This window comes from Balaenoptera musculus, chromosome 15 (genome assembly GCF_009873245.2).
Source record: "Balaenoptera musculus isolate JJ_BM4_2016_0621 chromosome 15, mBalMus1.pri.v3, whole genome shotgun sequence".
NCBI classification, from domain to species: domain Eukaryota; kingdom Metazoa; phylum Chordata; class Mammalia; order Artiodactyla; family Balaenopteridae; genus Balaenoptera; species Balaenoptera musculus.
This window is the reverse complement of record NC_045799.1, coordinates 82,071,608-82,091,819: the sequence shown is the minus strand read 5'-3', so window position 1 is coordinate 82,091,819 and position 20,212 is coordinate 82,071,608. Positions and strand designations below refer to the sequence as shown.

Here is a 20,212-nt window from a genome sequence, read left to right as displayed (position 1 = left end):
TGTGGCGAGCAGGGGCTACTCTTCGTTGTGGTGTGCGGGCTTCTCATCGTGGTGGCTTCTCGTTGCGGAGCATGGACTCTAGGCGCGTGGGCTTCAGTAGTTGTGGCATGTGGGCTCAGTAGTTGTGTCTCGCGGGCTCTAGAGCACAGGCTCAGTAGTTGTGGCGCATGGGCTTAGTTGCTTCGCAGTGTGTGGAATCTTCCCTGACCAGGGCTGGAACCCGTGTCTCCTGCATTGGCAGGCGGATTCTTAACCACTGCACCACCAGGGAAGCCCCCATTCACATTGTTGTGCAGCCACCACCATGGTCCATCTCCAGAACTTTTTTCATCTTCAAACTGAATCTCTGCACCCATTAAACACCAACTCTCCATTTTCCCCTCTACTCCGCCCCTGGAAAGCACCCTTCCACTTTCTTTTTTTAAAATAAATTTATTTATTTATTTATATTTATTTTTGGTTGTGTTGGGTCTTCGTTTCTGTGCGAGGGCTTTCTCCAGTTGCGGCGAGCGGAGGCCACTATTCATCGCGGTGCGCGGGCCTCTCACTGTCGCGGCCTCTCCCGTTGCGGAGCACAGGCTCCAGACGCGCAGGCTCAGTAGTTGTGGCTCACGGGCTTATTCGCTCCGCGGCATGTGGGATCTTCCCAGACCAGGGCTCAAACCCGTGTCCCCTGCATTGGCAGGCAGATTCTTAACCACTGCGCCACCAGGGAAGCCCCTTCCACTTTCTGTCTCTATGAATTTGACTACTCCAGGTACCTCATATAAGTGGAATCATACAATATTTGTCCTTTTATGTCTGGCCTATTTCATTTAGCATAACGTCCTCAAGGTGCATCCATGTTGTAGCAGGTTTCAGAATTTCCTTCCTATTTAACACTGAATAATATTCTGTTGTCTGTAGACCACCACTTGTTTATTCATTCATCTGTCCGGGATGCTTGGGTTGCCTCCATCATTTGGCTCTTGTGATTAATGCTGTGAGGAACATGGGGGTACAAATGTCTGTTTGAGTTGCTGCTTTCAGTGATTGGGGTGTTTAGATGAGGTTCATTGGCCCTGTTGGAATTCCCTATCCCAGGGCTGCCTGGTGAGAGAGCTTCAAATCGGGGCTGGCCTTACGTGTTCTCTTTTCCTCTCCTTCAGCTTACCCTGATGGCCGGGATCCTGCACCACATCAGAGACCAGGCCATGGAAGCCGTGTTCCTGCCAGTCCTGTGGAAGGTGAGCAGGGTTCCTCCTCCCCTTCCTTGGTGTAGTCTCAGCGCCGGGCGATGGCTTTCACATGGCTTTAACTCCTCTGTTCAGGTCGAGCCATCTTTATCAGCTGGGGGTTTTTCCTTCTTGGAAGGTAGGATGTGAAGAGCTTAAACTTTGGGGCCAGACGGGTTCAAATCCAGACTCTGTTTTAGATGTGTTACCTGATCTCTCACGGTTTCCTTATCTGGAAAATGGGCTAATGAGAGTAGCTGTCGCAGAGTTGTGAGGAGTCAATGAAACGGGGCACATGGAGTATCGGCAGGGTATCTAGTGACATGTGGAGCGCTCTGTAAGTTTGAGCTGTTGTCACCACAGTTGCTCCTTGTTTCTGTCAGTGAGCATTATTGTGTACCTACTGTATACCAGATAGTACTGCCTTGGTGCTGGGAGAGAAGCTCTCACCTAAGGCTCTTACAAGCCATTTGGAGAGGGAGCTATGGAAACAAACTCCTGCAACACAGGATAAATTCTGATCTGTTGGCATCAAAGGGTACACGGGAAGCTTAGTTACTGAACTCGTAACATGATGGAGGGTGATTGTGAGAAGCTGAGTAGAAAAGTGAGGAGACACGTGAGGAACCATCGCGACATTTGGAAAGAACAGTCTTGGACGGGAGGGAGGCAAGAGGGAGTTCGAGGGGCAGCGGTTTGACCCGTTGGCCCAGCGTGTCCGCGTTTGCTGAGGGGTCGCAGAGCTCTGTCTGCCTTTCTGGTGGCATCTCCCGCCTTCCCTGACGGCCAGAGGACCCGCCCGCAGGGGTGTGGACTCCCTTCTGTCCCCCGGCCTGTGTGCGTCCTGGTCTCCCTGTCCGCAGGCAGACCCACCTCTGCATCTGCTGAGACTCAGCTCAAAAATCCCCTGTGAAATCTCTCTAAGGTCCCGCATTAACCCCATTACTCTCCCTTGTGTCCCCACGTGGGCGGAGGGCTGGGCTGGGCTCAGGAGGACAGCTGCAGAAGAGCCAGAGAGGGTGGGTGTGGGGTGACTGGAGGTGACTGTGTAGGGTTTTCTTTACAGAAAAGGCCCAGTAAGGGAAGGAGAGGGCGGAAGCGAGAGGGAGCAAGGCACCCGGAGCATCTTTGTGAAGGCAGGAGAGGCGGCAACATCCTTGCGGGCTACGGGCAGGAGGGATAGTCTGGGAAGGAACGCGGCTGTGTTGCTCTGCTTCATGACGCCTCACTTCTGACCGTTCTGACGCCAGCTGGGTGCCCGCAATTTAACTCATTCTGACACTGTCCCCCTGGAGTTAGCATCGGACCCACAGGGTAAGGGCTCAGTCCCCGCAGGGCCGCCCCCGCCCCGACCTCAGACGCCAATCACAAGTGCAGGCTGTCACCTGTGCTTCTGACCCACCGGCTCTAAATTGGGGTTCCCACGACCCACTCCGCGGGTGCCATTGATCTGGTAGAGTGGCTCCCGGAACTCTGAAAACGGTTTACTTAGCAGATCCCTGGTTCATGTAAAAGGCGACAACTCAGGATCAGCCCGACGGAAGAGAGGCACAGGGCAGGGGAGTGGGGGAGGGGTGCAGGGCTTTCCTCTCCAGGCAGACACCGCCCAGCACCTCCGTTTCTGCGTTTTTATGGGGGTTCATTACGTAGGCGTGATGGGTCGAGTCACTGACCTTGGGTGACTGGCTGAACCCCAGCCTCCCCCCGCCCCTCAGGTGCTGGGGGTGAAGGTTCTCACCCTCTCGTCACATGCTTGTTCCCCTGACATCCAGCCCCATCCTTAGGAGTTTTCCGCATTAACATGAACTCAGGTGTGGTTGAGGGATTTGTTATGAGTAACAAGACGTTCCTCTCACCTGTATGGCCCTGGAGCTATTTCAGAAACCGAGGACAAAAGCCCAAATATTAAAAGATGCTCCTCTGTTCTTATCCCTTAGGAAAGTCCAAGGGTTTTTAGGAACTCTGTGCCAGAAGTAGGGAGGAAGACCAAATATATATTTCTTATTTAAATCACAGTATCACAAGGGGGAAAAGGGCAAAGAGAAGAGTCGTGGTCATTGGATTAAGACCCTGGAGGAGACAGGAGAGAATGGAATCGGGCCCGAGGAGGAGGGGTCACCAGGAGGGAGAGGAGAGGAGAGGTGAGGCCGATGCAGGGAATGTCTGGGAGCCGGCGGGGAGGCGGGAGGAGGTGAGGGCCATGTGCCCCGGGGGCTGTTTTCTGGGATGTGACTGGCAGTGCCTCCTGAGAGGAGGGGGTGGGGTGAGCCCCTGTCCTCACAGCCCCCGTCGCCCCCCGTGGACCCCCGGATCGTCACTGTGTTGACTTCTCCCGCTTCCCCGCTGGACCCTTCACTCCCTGAAGCGGGGCTGGGGCTCCGTGGGTCGCACAGGCTGTGCACTTAGCAGCTCTGGGGGCCCCGTTGTCACAGCTGCCATGTGAAGTGTCCCCTAGAGTCGAGCAGTGCGCAGCCCGAGGAGCTGGTCCTGTGGGCCCAGCAGGAGCTGTCACCTCTGTGCGTTCACTGTCACTGGCGTGTGGCCCAGAGGCCGGTGACTTCTTGGTGCTCAGTAAATGTTTCCTGAAGGAACGGGGGTGATAAAGGGGGAGAAGACCACTGGTGAGGACCATGAGGGCGAGAACTGTGGGGCCACACGAAGGGCCCAGCTAGAAAGCCCCACGCGCAGAGAGAACTCTGGGGGTTTGAACCGTTGTATCCCAGCACCTGGGAGCCTCCACGCAGGTGCAGAGAAGGCAGCGGGCGGGTGGGGCAGGTGAGGGCGTCTGCAGGCAGCTCTGGGGACGGAGGACGTTGGGGATCGGGGGAGGGGGCGTGAGACCCTAACCCTGGAGCCAGGTGTGGGCAGGAGGGAAGAAAGGCCTGTCGTTTGGGAGACTCAGGGTCTGTCTGCAGACGGGAGCGATGTGAAGCATCTCGGGTGGGGCTGGTATTCCTATTGCTGAAGCCCTTCCGCACGAACACCCTGAACCACAGCGAGTGTTGGGGGGGCAGACGCCAGGCCTCTCGGCCCCCGGGAGCTGGGTACACAGTTGCAGATGGAAACTTCTGCTGTGGGCACGGTGCTCAGCGGTCTGCGTTTGGCCCCGTGGAGACACTCTCCACCGTTCCCCACTTTGTCTGCGCCCTGGGAGACTGGCCTTTATCTTCTCCATCCATGGGCTCCCTTGCTCTTGCTTCGGGTTGGCTTCTGGCAGGGGGATGGGGTGGGGCCCGGAGGCCTGGAGGGGATCGCTGCTGGGGGTTTATCCCTCAGTCCCTCCCCGCTGGGCCGCCCCCCCTCAGGTCTCGCTTCTCCAGCAACTTTCTGGATGCCAGTGTCCCCTCCCGTCCTCCCCCTTCACACCTAGTGGGTAGCAGTGCCCACGACAGCCAGCCCTCGAGCTCCAGCCCGCCTGGTTGGTTCCCGTTAGCCTGTCCATCCCTATGTCCCATTAGCCTGTCCATCCCTGTGTCCCGTTAGCCTGTCCATCCCTGTGCGAATGGCCCGCACACTGCCCCGTCCTCAGTGACCTCATGGGAGTGAGCCATCTCTTTCCTGAGAGATCCGGGCAGAAGAAATACAGGATGTGGAAGGTAGGGTTGTGCAGAGCAGGGTCGGCCAACTCACCTGGAGCTGGGAGTAGTTTTACTGGGTCACAGCCACACCCGTTTGCTCTCCTGTTGTCTGTGCTGCGTCTGTGCTACCAGAGCAGAGCTGAGTGACTGCGGCAGAGACCCAACGGCCAGAGAAGCCTCCAGTGTTGAGCATCTGTAATAGTAATACTGTAGCTCACGAAGTTATTGTAAGAATCGCAGCTGCAGTTAGTCGCTGTGCTTCCAGGGGTTGCTGGCCTTTGAGGACGTGGCTGTGTACTTCACCAGGGAAGAGTGGGACGCACTGCACTGGCCTCAGAAGGCCCTCTACAGAGACGTGATGCTGGACAACTACAGAAACGTGCTCTCCTTGGGTAACGAGTTGGCTTGAAGGTGAGGGGAATGGGATTAGGGAGGGCACATGAGTGTCCCTTACAGTAGGGGTCCCCAACCCTGGGGCTGAGGACTGGTACCGGATCCGGGCCACACAGCAGGAGGTGAGTGGCAGGCGAGTGAGTGAAGCTTCATATGCCGCTCCCTGTCGCGTGCGTTACTGCCTGAACCATCACTCCCCCCACAACCCCCATCCTTGGAAAAATTGTCTTCCACGAAACTGGTCCCTGGTGCTGGAAAGGTTGGGGACCACTGCCTTACAGTATACATTGTTTTTTTTTTTAATTTATGAATTCATATTTTATTTTTGGCTGCGTTGGGTCTTCATTGCTGGGCGTGGGCTTTCTCTAGTTGCGGTGAGCGGGGGCCACTCTTCATTGTGCTGCGCGGGCTTCTCATTGCGGTGGCTTCTCTTGTTGCGGAGCACAGGCTCTAAGCGTGGAGGCTTCAGTAGTTGTGGTGTGTGGGCTCAGTAGTTGTGGCTCGCGGGCTCTAGAGCACAGGCTGAGTAGCTGTGTCACACGGGCTTAGTTGCTCCGTGGCACGTGGGAGCTTCCCAGACCAGGACTCGAACCCGTGTCCCCTGCATTGGCAGGTGGATTCTTAACCATTGCGCCACCAGGGATGTCCTATATTATTTTATTTCCTTAAAAATGATATGAAGGGAATTCTCTGGTGGTCCAGTGGTTAGGACTCCGCGCTTTCACTACAGGGGGCCCAGGTTTGATCCCTGGTCAGGGAACTAAGATCCCACAAGCCGTGCGGTACAGCCAAAAAAAAAAAATGATATGAAACAAATATGACATATTAAGAATTGATTAATCGGTGTGGTGCATATGTGAACGTTCTTTAAAATCGTTCTCTCTAGTCTACACTTGTGTGTATGTTAACAATATTTCACAATAAACTTTCCATGTTTTTTGTGAGATATCACAGTTCAAAAGTATATGAATATATATGACAGAAATAAAAACACCCACGCCTCCTCATCCTAGTGAAGGAATAAATCACCTTCAGAATCACAAAAGTCCCTTATATTCTCTCCAGTTTCATCTCCCTTCCTCTTCAACAAAGGTTAATCATTCTCTTGCATTATGTAGATATACCACTTATCTCTGTCTGGACAATATATTACCTAGTTTTGCTTTTTCTGGAACTTTATGTACATGGAATCATACTCTTGTTCTTTCACTACATGTGTGTTGAGAATCATGCATCTCTGTATAGCTGTGGTTCAGTCATATTCACTGACACTGAGTATCCCACTGCAGGAATATAGCACAATTTATGAAACTCTTCTTTGGCTGATCAGTTTTCAGGATGTTTGCAATTTGGGGCTTTTACAAAACAGCATGTCAAATGCCTCTTGGTTCCCTGTGAAAAGACCTAGGAATAAGTTATATACATGTTCAACTTTAAGAAGTAGCACCAAATTGTTTTCCCTAATAAACGTAACAACTTACACACCAATAGCTGAGGAGAGTTCCCACCACTCTACATCTTTGTTAGTACTTGGTACTGACAGATTTTGAAACGTTTGATAATCTGTAAGGTGTGAAATAGTATCTAATTGTGGCTTAATTTGCATTTTTCTTATTACTAATGTAATTGAGTATGTTTTCATCTTCATGGGCTGTAATTCCTATTTTGTTTTTTCCTAATACAGTGTAGTTAAATTTGTCAATCTTTTATAGTTAGTGCTTTTTGAGTCTCGCTGAAGATTGCTACAAGTTTATCAAAAATTTGTTTTTTTTCTTCCTGGGTACACTCATAATAGAATGTAATTTGGCACTTGCTTTGGGGGAAAGAAATTGGGAAGGTGTATTGAAAGCCATGAAATAACTAAAACACTGAACAAGGAATTCTACTTCTCTGAACATAGCGTTAGATTCTAAAGAACAATCCAAATCCTAAAATTACACTGACATTCACTACAGCATTTTTTGCAACAATGAAAAATGAGACAGACCTGAAACTTCCAACAAAAGGAATTGTTACATCCACTTGATGGAAAATGACCAGCTATTAAGCATAAAGTTTAGGAAAACCAAGTAAAATCCTCAAGACATAATACTAAAGAAGATATAAAATGTAAACACTGTGATTTTTGTTATATAGAGAAATATGCATAGAAAAAGTATCAGAAGGAAATACACCAAAATACCGGTATCAAATGGATTGTGGTGTTGGGATTTTGGGTAATTTTTCCCCTATTGTTTTCCCAGATATCCAATAATGTACTTATATTCCCTTAACTTAAAAAAAAAAGTTCAAAAAATTTGGATGCAATGCATATTATCAGTGGGTAGCACTAGAAAGATAATCAGATAGATTTAGGCTCTAATCCAAGTTTTTAGCTGTGTTTAACCCAACAAGGAAAGAATGGGAAAGAAAGAGGGACTCTGCAAAATTAATTTTTAAAAAAGTCAAATATATAGAGTGCCTCTTGTAGGCACTGAACTGTACAAGGTGTTCTGGAGTATAAAATATCTACCATCTAAGTAGGAAGACAATTCTAAGTGACTGCAATACATTCTCAGGGAAGTCACAGGAGGGACAAGATTTGGTCCAAAAGCAGAGGTTCCAGAAGAGTGACAAGGACAGAACTCTCACGGTTCCGCCCTCGCTCTGCTGGAAAGTGTGTTCCTGTGGGGCTCCTGACTCACGCAGTCCTGCTTCAAGGCAATACGCTACCAAAGGGCGTCCCTAGACTCTAGCTGGACTCAATCTTTCTTGGGTGTGATGCCCAAGGCAGTATGACCCACGATTACTGAAATACTCCAAAAGCCAAAGAATGTAGTTTCTGGAAAGAAAGCAAGAGAGAGAGAGAAACAAAACAGCTCATGCAGAAGCATGTCAAAATGATGGGGCTTTATTTCTATGGATTCTTTGGTGTCGGATGAGGTGTGAACTCTGTCTAAAGCTGTCCCCACATTCAAGACATCTGTAAGGCTTCTCTCCAGTGTGAGTTCTCTGGTGTTTAACGAGGGTTGCGCTCTGACTGAAGCTTTTCCCACATTCTTGGCATTCGTAGGGCTTCTCCCCGGTGTGGATTCTCTGGTGTTTGGAGAGGTCAGAACACCGTTTAAAGCTCTTCGCACACTCTTCACACGTGTAGGGTCTCTCCCCCTGGTGTGTCCTCTGATGTCTAAAATGGTTGGAGATACGGCAGATTTCCCCGCACTCATGACATGTGTAGTGCTTCTCCCCCATGTGGACTCTCTGATGCCGGTTGAGGTGTGAGCTCTGTCTGAAGCTGTCCCCACATTTGGGGCACGTGTACGGCTTCTCACCTGTGTGTGTCCTCTGGTGTTTAACGAGGGTTGCGCTCTGACTGAAGCTTTTCCCACATTCTTGGCATTCGTAGGGCTTCTCCCCGGTGTGGATTCTCTGGTGTTTGGAGAGGTCAGAACACCGTTTAAAGCTCTTCGCACACTCTTCACACGTGTAGGGTCTCTCCCCCTGGTGTGTCCTCTGATGTCTAAAATGGTTGGAGATACGGCAGATTTCCCCGCACTCATGACACATGTAGTGCTTCTCCCCCATGTGGACTCTCTGATGCCGACTGAGATTTGAGCTCTGTCTGAAGCTGTCCCCACACTTGGGGCAGGTGTAAGGCTTCTCTCCGGTGTGAGTCCTCTGGTGTTTAACGAGGGTAGCGCTCTGACTGAAGCTTTTCCCACAGACAGAACACCCGTAGGGCTTCTCCCCGGTGTGGGTTCTCTGGTGTTTAAAGAGGTCGGAACGCTGTTTGAAACTCTTCTCACAGGTGTCACACATATAAGGTCTTTCTTCATGGAACCGCCTCTGGGCCTCAAGTAGGCTTGAATGATGGCAGTTTTCCCCACTGTCAAGAGATTCATGAGGTTTCACGGTATCTAACCTGTGTTTGCAATTGTTCCCACGTTCATCACCGGTAATGGGTCTCTCTGCTGTCTGGATGTGCTGAGCAGGAACAAAGTTTGAACTTTTGGCACTAGGCCCAAATTCATTGTTTTTGGAGTCTCCCTCTTCTCTGGGAGCACTCTTGAGATCTGAGATGCTGGTGACTCCCTGATCTTCAGGAGACTTTTCAAGTTTCAGCATTGAGGGGTCACCTGAGGGCTTTTCTATCCTGTCCTCATGGGCATCCCCACACTCGGAAGACAGGGGCCCCTTCTCCTGGGACCCTTGTAGCTGCCCTTGTGGCTCCACTTCTTCTAGAATTTCTTGCTTTAGAATCAACTCTTTGTTCTCAGTTCTGGTTTCCAAACCTGAAACATGAAAATACAAATTGCTGACATTTCATCCTTGCGCAAGAGTGAATAAGAAAGTGCTAGCAGAAAAACAACCCCCCCCACCAAAGCCCTTTTAACGTCCTCCATGAAACCACTCCTGAAGTTAAATTATTTTAACTAACCTGTCAGATGTGCTCACATTTACCTGTACAAACCCCGTTTCTTTCCTTTTATACTTGTGCCTCTGCTGGCCAACCTGTCTCTCCTGCCCCAGCCCCACTGCACTGTTGTGTGAATCACTGTATTACACGAGGCATTACTGGAGAAGGTGTCGACACAGATGGTACAACCTTTATCCCGTGCATGCAGGATGCTTTACTAAGAGAGATTCGTGGGTGAGTTACAGTAACAGACACACCAGGTGCCGCCAGTCTGAAGGCAGGCTCTGGGTAGGCAGTAAATCTAGGACTGATGGAAAGTCTGTGAAGGATTCCATCCCCCAGTCCAGAATTCTTGCAGTTTACTCTCCAGGAAGGCTGAACCAGGTAAATTCGGGACTGGGGACGTGAGGCACAGCTGAGAACAGGGGACAGGTACCACCTTCCCATGAGGAGAGTCAAGTGAAAATGGACACACTGACTGGTGGAACCTCCATGCACTGTCCTCTGTTCAGGCTCAAACTGTCAGCCCCGAGCCTGACATCCTCCCGGCAGAAAGGGCAGGGATTTCGTAGGCTTTAGTCCCTACTGGATTCCCACCTAGAACTGTGCCTGGCTTCTCTGCAGACACACAGTGAAATATCTGTTGACTGAATCTCTCTATGGGAAAACTTGGCAGCCTGGGCCAAAGACCCTGAGACACTGACATGTGGGAATTCCCAGGTGAAACAGCGCCTGATGCCTGACCCGGTCCTGAAGATCACAGTTCACAAGTCCTTCCCAATAGAGTTTCCAGTCAGAATGCTTGGGTTTGGGACTTCCCTGGTGGCGCAGTGGTTAAGAATCCGCCTGCCAATGCAGGGGACACGGTTCGAGCCCTGGTCCGGGAAGATCCCACATGCCGCGGAGCAGCTAAGCCTGTGTGCCACAACTACTGAGCCTGCACTCTAGAGCCCCCGAGCCACAACTACTGAGCCTGAGTGCCACAACTACTGAAGCCCGCAGGCCTGGAGCCCGTGCTCTGCAACAAGAGAAGCCACTGCAATGAGAAGCCCATGCACCGCAATGAAGAGTAGCCCCTGCTCGCCGCAACTAGAGAAAGCCTGCGTGCAGCAACGAAGACCCAACGCAGCCAAAAATAAATAAATAAATAAATCTATTTAAAAAAATAAGAAAAGGGATATTTCGGGACTTCCCTGGTGGTCCAGTGGTTGGGACTTCGCCTTCCAATGCGGGGTATGCAGGTTCGATCTCTGGTCAGGGAGCTGGGATCCCGCATGCCTCGCGGCCAAAGAGCCAAGACATAGAACAGGGACAGTCTTGTGGCAATTTCAATAAAGACTTTAAAAAAAGGGGTCCACATCAAAAAAATCTTAAAAAAGAAAAAGAAAGAAAAGAAAAGGGATGTTTAAAGAACAAGAAGAAGCTCTTCAAAATATTAATGAGAGCAGAAATATTTCAACCTAAGAGTTGGAAAATAAAGCTAAGGAGATTTCCCAGAAAGGGGAAGAAAAGATAAGGAAATGGGAAGGAGGTAGGGAACCCTACAGGATCAGCCCATGAGTTCCAACATCCAACTGGAAGAAATCCCAGAAAGAAAACAGGAAAAAATGAGATAAAAATAAATAGATAAAATAAAAGAATACTACAAAAAATTTCTCACAACTCAAAGACGCGGGCGTCTATATTGTCAGGACCCGCCAACTACTCAGAACAATGAATGAAAAAAGAAACCTCACACCCAGCCACACCCATTGTGAAATTTCATACCAGCAGGAATAAAGAAAAGCTCCTAAAGGCTTCTGCACAGAACAGATCACACACCAAGGATAAAATATCACAGTGGCGTCAGATTTCTCAATTGCAACATGGCAAGCTAGTTACAAAATCCACTGTCTTCAAAATTCAAAGGTAGAGTCATTTCTAAAGTAGAATGCTGCATCCAGCCACACCATGATCTGGATGTGAGAGAGGAATAAAGGCGTTTAGACATGCATCGAGTTCCCAAGTATATGTTCTCTGTAATATACTGGAGGTCGTTCTGTATCACATGGAGGGGGTAAAGCAAGGAAGAAAATCGTATGGGATCCGGGAAAGAGAAAAAGGTGAGAGTGAAGGAATGTTCTAGGACAACAGCTGTGTAACTGACCTGGAGAAGCCCATCCACCCTGGAGCAGAGGAGGCTTCAGGAGGGACTCTCCGAGGGGAGAATGAAACCGATGGCCCATCTGATGGATCTGAACTCACTGAGAGGGGTTTACGTTTCTAACAGAGAGTCTGTGGGTGAACTAGTGCTCAGGAGTTAGAAAAGGAGGCACGTGCAGAATGAGGCATTATTAATTCTGGGAAAAACTAAAAGCTGTAAAGGAAAAGACTTACAATCATATATATTAGGTGGGTGAATATAGATAATATTTATATGGGCATAATACTGAAATATTCCCTTAACAAAAACAGACTGATTTAACTATGCTGAGAGAATTACGGACTACTAAATGTGAGCATGCTGGGGAGACACGACCCTGTGTTCCTTAGCAGGCAGTCAAGAGATAATAACTGAAACTGAGAAAAAAAACCCCAGCAGAATAAGCATCTTATTTAGAAATATGAAAATAAATACCACTGGAAGGGGTGAAAAGATTTTAAAGTTGTTGTCTCTGCGAAGTTGGAATCAGGATTGAGAAGGGCCTATTTTCCTAAGAAGATTCGAAAAACACAAACCATAAAGTAAAAGATTGAAAAATTTGACTATATTAAAATTTCAAAATTTTATATAACAAAAACACCATGGTTAGAAAGACAAGCCACCTCTATAACCAATAAAATAACAAAGGATTAGTATCAAAAATATAAAGAACAGCCACAAAACAATTTAAAAGACAGTGGAGGAAAGGAGAGGAGATAAGGATACACCATTCATTAATCCTAACAGTATTACTTATTGAGCACCCACTCTATGCCAGGCACTATTCTTGGCACTTGGGATATAAATGAACAAAAGACAAAAATCCTTCCCCCTGTGGAGCTGACATTCCAGAAGGGATGGTCAGACAATAGATGAACATAAAGTCAAATATATAGGATGTCAGAGGGTAATAAATGCTATGGACCAGGTCAGGCAAGGCGAGGGATCTGTGAGGCGGCTGATGGCAGGAATCATGTATTAACATGACGGTCAGGTCAGACCTCGCCGAAAAGTGAGATGTGAACACAGGCTTGAAACAAGTCAGGGAGTCCGTTTGGCGGAGATCCGGAGGAATAATATTCCAGGCAGAGGGAGCAATCAGAGCAAAGACCGTGAGGCAGGATGCCCACCACGCTCAAGGAGCAGCAAGGTCAGTGAGGCTGGGGGCTGGGGGCGTAAGTGAGGGGAGAGCAGGAGGGAACAGGACCACGTCCCATCAGGCACCACAGGCTTTCACTCTGCATGAAATGAGGAGTATTCAGGTTCTGAGCAGAGATGTGATGCAACCCAACATTCTAAAAGGAACACTTGGGCTACTGGGTTAAGACATCATGCTGTCAGCTGAACACCAAATGTTGCCAAGGGTGTGGAGAAAGAAGAATTCTCATATATGGCTGGTAGGAGTACAAATTGGCTCCCATCATTTTGAACAGCCAGATGGGCAAACATCCCTAAGTATATTCTCTTCAGAGACTCCTACATATGAACACAGGGAGAAAAAGACAGTAACGTTTGGTATAATACTGTGTGTAACGGTGAAAAACTAGAAGCCTTAACGTCCATTGACAGGAGAATGGATAAGTAAATATTGGAATAGTCATACAATGAAATATATAGATGTTAAAATGAATAAACTAGAGCTACACGTATCAACATGGATAAATCCCAAAAATGTAATGCTGAGAAAAAAGCCAAGGTGCAAAAGAACCATACAGTAATATAATTTATATACCATAAAAGCATGTAAAAATACTATATACGTTTACATATTTACGTGTTTACATACATTTATATAGAGACAATGTGTATATGTGGCTACATGTATATGTAGAAAGAATATAAAACAAGCATGGAAATGATAAGTCAGGATATTGGTTACCTCTGCAGAAGGATCAAGGGAAGAGCTTTCAGGGAGGGTACACAGAGCTTCACCTATAGCTATGGCTGTAATATATTATCTCTTCAGAAAAAAAAATGAAGCCACGGCCAATATTAAAATTCAATAAACCTGGGTGGTGAATCCTCAGGTGCTCATTATACGTTTTTATACTTTCTTATGTATTTTTATTGAAAAATGAACCAAAATAAAAAGCTGACTCTATCACCTAACAATACAGAACAGAGAGGTCTTGCTTGGGTCACAAAAGGGACTCGAAGGCTCTCAACCTTTGTCTGAATGGCAGGCTGGCTGGGGGATTTACTGAAGCAAGCCCGCAACAAATCACACACAGCTGGAAACAAGCAAAGGCAGGGCACTTACTTGGCGAGACTGCATTCCCATAATCCTTCGGCGCACTCTCCCTGTAGAGGTCCCTCTGTGCTGGGTCCAGACGCTCCCATTCCTCCCAGGTTAGAGACACCGCCACATCCGGGACTGTCACCAACCCCTGAAACAACACAAGACCTCCCTCAGCACCTGCCGTCCCAGGATGGCGTCACCAACAGTGCCAGGATGAAGCCGGACTCCAGAGAGAAGTCTGCGAGCGCTGAGAAACCGAGTCACGACCAACGGAGTCTTTATCAGTGAGCCTTGTACTGATGCGGGAGTTGCAAAGTGACCAAAAACAGAAGCTGGCATTCTCCTGGAATCCTGAAAAGCCTTTCTATGAACTGTCTACGCTAACTTGTGGGGGAGAGCAAAATGTTCATTTGGGTTATATTGCTGTGATTTATCAAAGCAGAAACCTGATATGGATTGAAAATATACAGGTTAACCAGAGTCCCGAGTTGCAGTGCTGGCTCTCAGACGCTGTTCCCTCACCTGTGAAATGGATACAAAGTTCTATCTTCAGAGGACGGTACCTCACCAACAGCAGTAATGTGTTTTCCCCTGAGCCTCTCCTTTCCTTGTAAAGGAAAACCACACTCCTGTGTGTCTCCTCTGCTCTCAGTACTCTGAATATTCACTACAACACTCCTTCACTTCTGACACCAGATGTGTGCATTTCCACAGGTCAAGCAATTCTGTGGCACCAGCTGCGTGTCCCTACAGTTTAACAACTCTGACCCTACCTACCTGGACATGGTATGACATCCCATTAGGTTAAAGGGCTCATGTTTCATACACATCCTAAAGTTCACGCAAAATGTAATAAGGAAAGAACTTATGAAGCCCACAGCATCCCTCACACCTCCATTCCCACCACCAGAACACGTTCACTCCTCACCTGGCGTGAGGTCCCATCAAGCTCTCTCTGTAGAGCCCAAACCAAGGCGGCAGCCTCCTCCCCGCTCTCCGGGCAGTGCTTGCGCACCCAGGCCTGGAGCTCCTGGGGCAGGATGATCAGGAACTGTTCCAGCACCAGCAGCTCCAGGATCTGCTCTTTCGAGTGCACCTCGGGCCTCAGCCACCGACGACAAAGTTCCCTGAGTCGGCTCAGCGCCTCTTCGGGTCCGGCCACCTCCTGATAACGGAACCGCCTAAAATGCCGTCGGGAAGTTTCGGGATCCGGACAGTCCCCTGGTGGGTCGGACGCCCCACCTCCAGGTAAATCTTCCTCCACTTTCACTATCCAAGGTCCGTCACTCAGGGGCAGAGCAGCGACCCTGCCTTGACTTGCGGTCCAGATCCAACTCATCCTTCTCCTGCAAGTGCGCACTTTCCCGGAGTTCTGCCTTCAGGTGAAATGACGGCAAACCCAGCAAAAAGCCACGGAGCTCATCGGATCTCCCCAAAGCAGCGGCTGCCCACCGTCCCGTCCCTAACAAGCCCCCACCTTGCCCAGCCCCCTCCCAGCCCCCTCCTACCCGCAGCTACCCCTCCCAGAAGCTGCCAAGTCCCGTGACAAAAACCACTAATAGCCCCAGCAGGAAGTGCATCCCCGACTCACTGCGGTGCCCAATCCCGGGCATTTCCGGGGTCTCTCTAGGCTCCCCGGAGGAGTGACGTGCATCTCTGTGGTTCGCTGTCCTCACCCCTCAGAGATACTCTGCACGAGTACCTTGCAGTGTGGCGCTTATAGTCCCTAAGGTTACCGAACTAAAGGATATTCTTCCTTTAAAAATGAATGTCATTCTTTAACACATTATCTGTGAATAAAGTTTTGTAAATTTTGTTTTAGGGAAAGTTAAAAGTTCCAACTGTACAATAAGTGGTCATTCATCCACTGGATATTCATTTAATGCAAGAAAGGTTTGTTGAGTATGTTTTACATGCCAGGCATCGTGCTTGACACTACAGACACAAAACTGGGAAGACATAGTCCCCGTCCTCCGTTGTTCAGTCTCCTAAGGGAGACAGACACTTAAACAAATCCTTGCAGGATGGTGTGGTAAATGCAGTACTTTGAGGTGTATGCAGTGTCTATTTGTATAACCAGAGGTGGAAATAATCAACCATGCCTAATGGAGAGGGTACAGTGAAAGACTTCACAGAAGAGATTAAGCTTCACAGAAGAGATAAAGCTTAAAGAGTCCATGTGGACTGAGGACATAATTTAATTTAATTTAAAAAATTATTATTATTTTAAAATAAATTTATTTATTTATTTATTTTTGGCTGTGTTGGGTCTCTGTTGCTGCACGGGGGCTGCTGTTTGTTGTGGTGCGCGGGCTTCTCTTGTTGTGGAACACGGGCTCTAGGTGCACGGGGTAGTTGCAGCACGTGGGCTCAGTAGTTGTGGCTTGCAGGCTCTAGAGCACAGGCTCAGTAGTTGTGGCACATGGGCTTAGTTGCTCCGCGGCATGTGGAATCTTTACGGGCCTGGGCTCGAACCCGTGTCCCCTGTATTGGCAGGCGGATTCTTAACCACCGTGCCACCAGGCAAGTCCCTTTAATTTTCAAATTGGTTAAATTTATAGGCAATAAATCCATAGTAGATTGTATTATCCCCTCCAACTTTAGATTTCCTATGCCCAGCTTCCTTGCAGTGCTTCACAGTTGGTATCCAAGTTGCCAAGGATTTTGCCCTATTCTAAGCCCTACTCCCCTGCTCTATCATTTACTCCCTCTTCCTCACTTCATTTTAAGTATCTGCAAGGACACTGCCACCCCACCTCTTCTTTTCTGTGCCAATGTTCAGAAAAATAAACCATGTAACTGAAATGAAGGATACTATACATTAGTTTAATATTTACATTAAATCATCTGCATTATTTAACAAATGAAGAATTATCTAAGTTATGTTATGGGTAAATTCATTTAAAATACCATTTATTTCAATAAGTATTGTACAATTAATGTCCTGATTTATGAATGCAAAGTCCCAGGCAGGGTCAGGATTCCATATGACATATCTGTGGACTAAAGTTTAAATTATAAACTAATGATTTATCCATAGTTTGTGCAAAAGCACAGGCAGTCAACCCCTACTTTAGGCTCTAGCAGGTAAGTGGCTGTATTAGTCTGTTGTGATCTGTTTTGATTGGACATTAACAGGACAAAAAAACAGGAAAAGGCAGATTTTTCGGGATTAATTTTTATGTCAAATCCACTTACACAGAAAAAATTCACTACTCACAAGGCTCATATTCATCATTTTACAAATTTAGAGCAACATGTAATAATTTTTAAAATATTTATTTATTTGGCTGCACTGGGTCTTCGTTGCCGTGTGTGGGATCTTCCTTGTGGCCTGCGGGATCTTTAGCTGCAGCCTGCAGGATCTTTTAGTTGCGGCATATGGGCTCTTAGTTGCAGCATGCATGCAGGATCTAGTTCCCTGATCAGGGATCAAACCCAGGCCCCCTGCATTGGGAGCGCAGAGTCTTAACCACTGGACCACCAGGGAAGTCCCAACATGTAATAATTTAATGACATAACTTGTCACATGTTTGCATCTGATCTCTCCAGGTGGTCTGAAAGTCCCTGGAGGGCAGAAACTTTGCACAAGTCTACTTTTTCATCTGTGTGGGAATGCTATCACAGTCTGGCAGGAAGTCAAAAGCTCTTTTCCCAGTATTCCAGGACAAGGCTTTGAGTAGGATTGGGTGGCCAAGGATGGCAAGGGAATTGGACAGAATGCAAATCCACAAATAAGAGAACCCTTTATAGTATAGGCAAATCTAGCTCCAGACAATATCCACCTATATAACTAGTAATGGAATACAGAAGAGAATATCACGTTCTATGAAGGCAGTACAAGCATTTTTCATCTCCTCCCAGTGAGAGGAGATGTAGGTCTCCTTACTAGCTGATTACCAGTCCGGGCTCCACTAGTTCCTGCTTCTGGGTTGTGTGACTCTGAACTCTGATCATGATATAGTGATTTGCTTAGCTCTTATCTCCCTTTCTCCTGTAACTTTTGCCTTCATCTGCAGAATATCAAATGCTTTCATCTGCTCTCACTGATATCATTGAATGACATATTTCTCTGTTCCCAATGCCTTTTCTGATGCTTTGTTCAAAAAGTTAATTGAAGAATGCTAGCTGCCTCATCTTTTAAAAATAATTGAGGAGAGAAAGTGAGAAAAGGAAAACAGGGCAGGAATAAATAAGATGGAGCCAGGGATAAGATGGGATTAGAAATTACCCACTGTAAACTGCTGTATACTGGCAAAAGGTAACCCCCAGTTTGGCTTTGAGAAACCTCAGCAGCCAAAGCAAGAAGAAAACAAGATCAGTTACGTGATGTGCAGTGCATCTCGGGTAAAAGCAAACTACTATCGTGGCTTAGGAGAAATCCAGCTATTCTTGGTACCAAGAGGAAAGAGAAATTTATACTCATAAGAGCAAAGCTTGGGTTTCCCTGGTGGCAAAGTGGTTAAGAATCCGCCTGCCAATGCAGGGAACACAGGTTTGAGCCCTGGTCCCGGAAGATCCCACATGCCGCGGAGCAGCTAAGCCTGTGCGCCACAACTACTGAAGCCAGCACGCCTAGAGCCCTTGCTCCACAACAAGAGAAGCCACCACAATGAGAAGCCCGCGCACCGCAACAAAGAGCAGCCCCCGCTCCCCACAACTAGAGAAAGCGCGCACGCAGCAACGAAGACCCAACGCAGCCAAAAATAATAAATAACTAAAATAAATAAGTTAAAAAAAATAAGGGCAAACCTTAACTTAGCTTACTTAATTTGCAAGACAAGCCAGGTTACAGTGACCTGGGTATTTCTTGCTTATGCCTCTGAAAATCATAAGCAAAACTTCAATTGTTTCCCCAAATTGATATGAAGTAACCACTAACCAATTCCCTTTCATTTAAGAAAATTCTAATATTGTAACCAATCGTTGTGAAGAATAAACAGTCACTGCCTCCACACTACATAAGATACTTTGAAACAATATACTTCTGAGCCTCATGCTTTGTTTTGGTTTGAGTGCTCCCAGTTTGCTGTCTTTTTTTTTTTTAAAGCAGAGCTTTTTTTTTTTTAATTAATTAATTTATTTATTTATTTTTGGCTGTGTTGGGTCTTCGTTTCTGTGCGAGGGCTTTCTCTAGTTGCAGGGAGCAGGGGCCACTCTTCAACGCGGTGCGCGGGCCTCTCACTATCGCGGCCTCTCTTGTTGCGGAGCACAGGCTCCAGACACGCAGGCTCAGTAGTTGTGGCTCACGGGCCTAGTTGCTCCGCGGCACGTGGGATCTTCCCAGACCAGGGCTCGAACTCATGTCCCCTGCATTAGCAGGCAGATTCTCAACCACTGCGCCACCAGGGGAGCCCACTGTCTTTTTGGTGTGTGCACAATATTTACTAATTACCACTTCAGCGATTCATTGGTTTTACTTTTTTTTTTTGTCTGCACTTTTGACGATTCTAAATGTAAAAAGGGAAATACAGATACTACATTGCACCAAACATACCGCAGTGTCAATTTAAGCGTCTCCAGGTCTCTCTGGAGATAGTAGGGGATTTTCTGCATTTCTTCATTCCCATAAGGTAGACCACGGCGCGAGCAAGGCATTCTCAAAACTCCATCCCTGACTTGAGTGAAAATTCACAACATACGCTAAAAAAATAACGCCTGGAGTATCCAAGGATATATGCCACTCAGAGTGGAGTCGGTGAGCCTCATTCATCTTCGTCACTTGTAAGACAGTGACTCTTGTGCCTGTCGAAGAGCTTTGCAAACGGATACAAAAATGAGACTATTAAAGATGGGATCCCGAGAGGGTAAGTTGCTTATCTCTAGTGAAAATCTGTGCTTCGCGGCTCCTCTTGCTGCAACCTGTTGGCTTCGGAGTTACTATGAACCTCAAATCCCAGCACCCGGCCCTCCTATCCAATAAATGCAGACGTCGCCGTTTAAAAAAAAAAAAAAGGGTGGGATCCACTTGGCTAGAGAGGCCCTGAAGAGACGGCTCCTATCACTTTGCAAGGATCCAGAGCTTCAGCCCCCACTCTCCCCAGCCCGGAGGGGGGACTCTCTCCCGACAAGCTCAGCCTTCCACTGGAGGCGCCGAGGAAACGCCTCCCTGCTCTCCCGCATTCTGATAGGCCCGCAAGACTGAGGCTGCGAAAAGAGTCACGGCCCTATTGGCTGGAGGGCGCGGCCCGCGCGGGGCTTCCTGGGAGA

General features: G+C 47.9%; 1 protein-coding gene across 1 annotated transcript; it reads right to left on the bottom strand.

Moving 5' to 3' along the window:
• Positions 1-8,052: 8,052 nt before the first annotated feature.
• Positions 8,053-15,508, bottom strand: ZNF394 (zinc finger protein 394). Its single transcript, XM_036824667.1, has 3 exons — positions 14,931-15,508; positions 14,024-14,150; positions 8,053-9,456 (listed from the first exon to the last, which is right to left on the bottom strand). Exons 1-3 carry the CDS (start codon positions 15,339-15,341, stop codon positions 8,060-8,062), a joined length of 1,935 nt encoding a protein of 644 aa, XP_036680562.1. The 5' UTR covers positions 15,342-15,508; the 3' UTR covers positions 8,053-8,059.
• Between the last annotated feature and the right edge of the window lie 4,704 nt (positions 15,509-20,212).